The 3,197-nt window shown below is 60.3% G+C and overlaps 1 protein-coding gene across 1 annotated transcript in view; it reads left to right on the top strand.

The window, feature by feature from the left end:
* Positions 1-3,197, top strand: part of SLC7A10 (solute carrier family 7 member 10) — a 16,241-nt gene that overhangs the window by 9,210 nt on the left and 3,834 nt on the right. Inside the window, exons 2-3 of the mRNA XM_007470948.1 lie at positions 642-846; positions 2,952-3,103. Coding sequence (XP_007471010.1) covers positions 642-846; positions 2,952-3,103 — 357 coding nt within the window. The remainder of the gene's footprint in view (positions 1-641; positions 847-2,951; positions 3,104-3,197) is intronic.

Genomic DNA, 3,197 nt, shown 5'->3' with positions numbered 1-3,197 from the left:
GGAAAGAGGAGATGGAAGGTAAAGAAATAAATTATGGAGCAGGGTCTGGGGCTGTGAAGTGGGAGGAGGAGCCTTACCGGTGTGGTCAAGGAGGACTTCGTGGAGGAGGTGCCAGTCCCCAAGCCACTCCATGAGTTTGGATTTCGGCCAATAGGAAGGTGGCAAGAGAGTATCATGGTCAAGGTCTTGCTTTAGGTGGCTAGCTCTGGCCAGGCTGGGAGGAAGCCAGGTGGCTGGAGGCTGACAAGCCTGGAGGCCTTGGCCAGGGGCGAGGGGCTGGGCCTGGGCACTGTGGGGATGCACTGGAGTGGCTGCCACTCTGCCACTGCTTGTGCTTGCCCCACCTCATGGCTGTTAGTTGGGGGCAGAGGAACTCAGAACGGGACCCATCTCCGGCAGTGGAGCCTGTCTGGACAAAGTGCCACTCCCCATGCCAGGGGCTGGGGAGGGGAGGGGAGGTGGCCAGAGTGGGACTTGCAGGGTTTGAGGGACCCATGGCATCCACATGCCTCCAGGCCCACCCTCCTCCTTGAGGGAGCAGCCCGGGCTCCCCTCCTCACTGCAGCATCTGGAGCTGCACAGAGAGGCTGCCCTGCTGGGGGCGCCCAGACCTGATGCCTCCCCACCTCTTCCCCCCACAGGAAACATCATCGGCTCGGGCATCTTCATCTCCCCCAAGGGGGTCCTAGAGCACTGTGGCTCCGTGGGTCTGGCCCTCTTCGTCTGGGTCCTGGGTGGGGGCATCACTGCCTTGGGCTCACTCTGCTACGCGGAGCTGGGAGTCGCCATCCCCAAGTCTGGTGGGGACTACGCCTATGTCACCGAGATCTTCGGGGGCCTGGCTGGGTGAGTGTGGGGCACCAGCAGCTGTGGGGTGGTGACAGCGTCTCCAGAATGGATGGCCAGCTGGGCCCAGGACCCCAGTGTCCTCCTCTGCTTCTCACATCGCAGGGAGTTCATGGGAGTAGATGGAGAGAAGGGGAGGTGTTGGGCAGCCTTCTAAGGCCAGGGTGGGTGGGACCAATGCCCACCCCACTCCAGCTGGCCCCTTGACCTCTCTGTGCTTCCTTTTAAATAGAGCTCCTCTAAGCCCCACTGCCCACCCAGGTGCTTATGGGTGGGAAGGACCTTACTATGGAAACCTCTGTAGATCATGCCAACATCCAGTCAGGGACACCTTGACGTTAGTAAACTAAATGCAGGGTGGGGGGTGCGTGATAGTCCTATCAACGCCCTGCAAGAGGTCCCCTTTAAATAGCTTCCGATGTTCCTTTATTCACCGTGAGCATTAGCTGAGCACCTACTGTGTGCTGAGGGCCAGGACGCAATGATAAAAAGATCCATCCCGGGCCTCAAGTTGCTTACAGTGCAGAAGGGAAATAATCCTTCAAATGTGATTAAGACCAGGAGGATCCTTGCTTTGAAGATATGTGAGAGGCTGCAGCCCAGCAGCCAAGAGAACAGGGTGCCCACCACCCAGAGAAGACTCCCAGGAAAAACCACATTTGTGCCAAGGCTTGGAGGACGGGTGGGGTTTTGTTGGCCGACCAGTGAGGAGGGGTAGCACGTACAGAGGGTGGTGGCCTGGGCGAGCTTGGTTTGTCCACCACGGCCACAGGTGAGGTGAGATCCATCGTAGACGCCGGGGCTTGTCGGGGACGGGGCAGCCTGTAGGTGGAGGGCCATCAAAACTATTGCAGCTATCCAGCTGAGCCATGCTGAGGGCCAGAACAAAGGTACAGGAAGATTCCAGAACCATTTAGGAGTCTAAATTGGGAGGACATGGTGGCCAGTGTGGCATGAAGGAGAGGCTTGGAGAGACTCCATAGATGGTGGTTCCTGGGATGGGGAGAGGGAGATTTTAGGTTGGGGTCTAATGCATAGGTGGGGTCGGTGGCATGTCCAGGGAGACGCTGAGTCAGGCCTTGGGTGGGGGATCTGGAGCGCAGAGGAAAGGTCTAGGCTGAAGTATTTAAAGTTTGGTTCGGAGGGATGTGGTCAGGGGCCTTTAACAGGGCAGTGGAGGATGGGGCCCGGGTGTTCTCCTCTGGGGAGAGGGTCCTCAAAGGGGCCTGGGACCCGAGAAAGCAGAAAAATGTTGCTGTGTGGCAGAAAACGCAAGAAGACGGAAGGGAGAGGAGGACCCGAGACCCACCCCAAGGGCACCCAGCATCGAGGGTGGGCAGCGGGGAGCACCCAGTATGGGAGGAGGGTCATGGAGCTAGGATGTCCCAGAAGCCAAACGGGGAGAGGTGGTGCAAAGCAAGAGGTAAGGAAGCAGGGCTACAGAGCAAAGGTGAGGACCAAGAGGAAGCCACTGAGCTTGGTGTCCCCGGATGAGGCAGTCCCTACCCTCAGGGTGGGACGGGCAGGGGACTGGGACCACCCCCACGGACAGGCACTCCCCTGGGTGCAGGCGGAGCCCCCAGGAACAGGTTGGGCCTCACTCCCCCGTGGGCACCCTGCAGAGGTGAGATTCTGGCAGATGGGATATAAATCCCTGTCACCCCAGCCAGTGGTCTTTGCAAGGTCCGGTCCCTCGGGGATCACAGCTCAGAGTCAGCCACCTGCAGCCACAGGGCTCTGCTGAGAACTACAGCTGGAGCTGTGACTGGAGGTCCCGGGACAGCCCACCCCAGCTCAGGAACAGCCTGTGACCGGGGACTAGGTGGCCATTAGAAAAGTGCTTGGTTCCCGAGTCTCTCTCCACACCTGCCCAAGGGCAGCCCATAGCTGTTTGCGCTGAACACTGTCTCTCTTGAAACAGTTCATAAATAGAGCAGAGACCTCAACAAGGTTGGCCCTGCCTCCCTGAACCGAAGCTGGTATCTGGCCCCCACAGCAGCCCTGGGTGCCGGGGCCCAGGGTGCAGCCCCGCTCCACATATCTAGGCTCCTTTGGCTGGGAGGATGCCGGGAGGCCCGAGCCACTCGGGCCCTCACTCCTTCCAGCTTCCTGCTGCTCTGGAGCGCCGTCCTCATCATGTACCCCACCAGCCTGGCCGTCATCTCCATGACCTTCTCCAGCTACGTGCTGCAGCCCGTGTTCCCCAACTGCATCCCCCCGGCCGCCGCTTCCCGCGCGCTCTCCATGGCCTGTCTTAGTGAGTGTCCACCGTGGGGCCGGGCTGGGCGTCTGTCCCCAGGGCCCACCCTGCTCCCTGTCCCCGTTGGGGGACTTTCGGGGGAGGTCCCTCC

The sequence above is a fragment of the Lipotes vexillifer genome, unplaced genomic scaffold, assembly GCF_000442215.2.
Source record: "Lipotes vexillifer unplaced genomic scaffold, Lipotes_vexillifer_v1.1 scaffold182, whole genome shotgun sequence".
NCBI classification, from domain to species: Eukaryota; Metazoa; Chordata; class Mammalia; order Artiodactyla; family Lipotidae; genus Lipotes; species Lipotes vexillifer.
The sequence above is the reverse complement of the archived record's forward strand: the minus strand, read 5'-3'. Positions and strand labels throughout refer to the sequence as shown.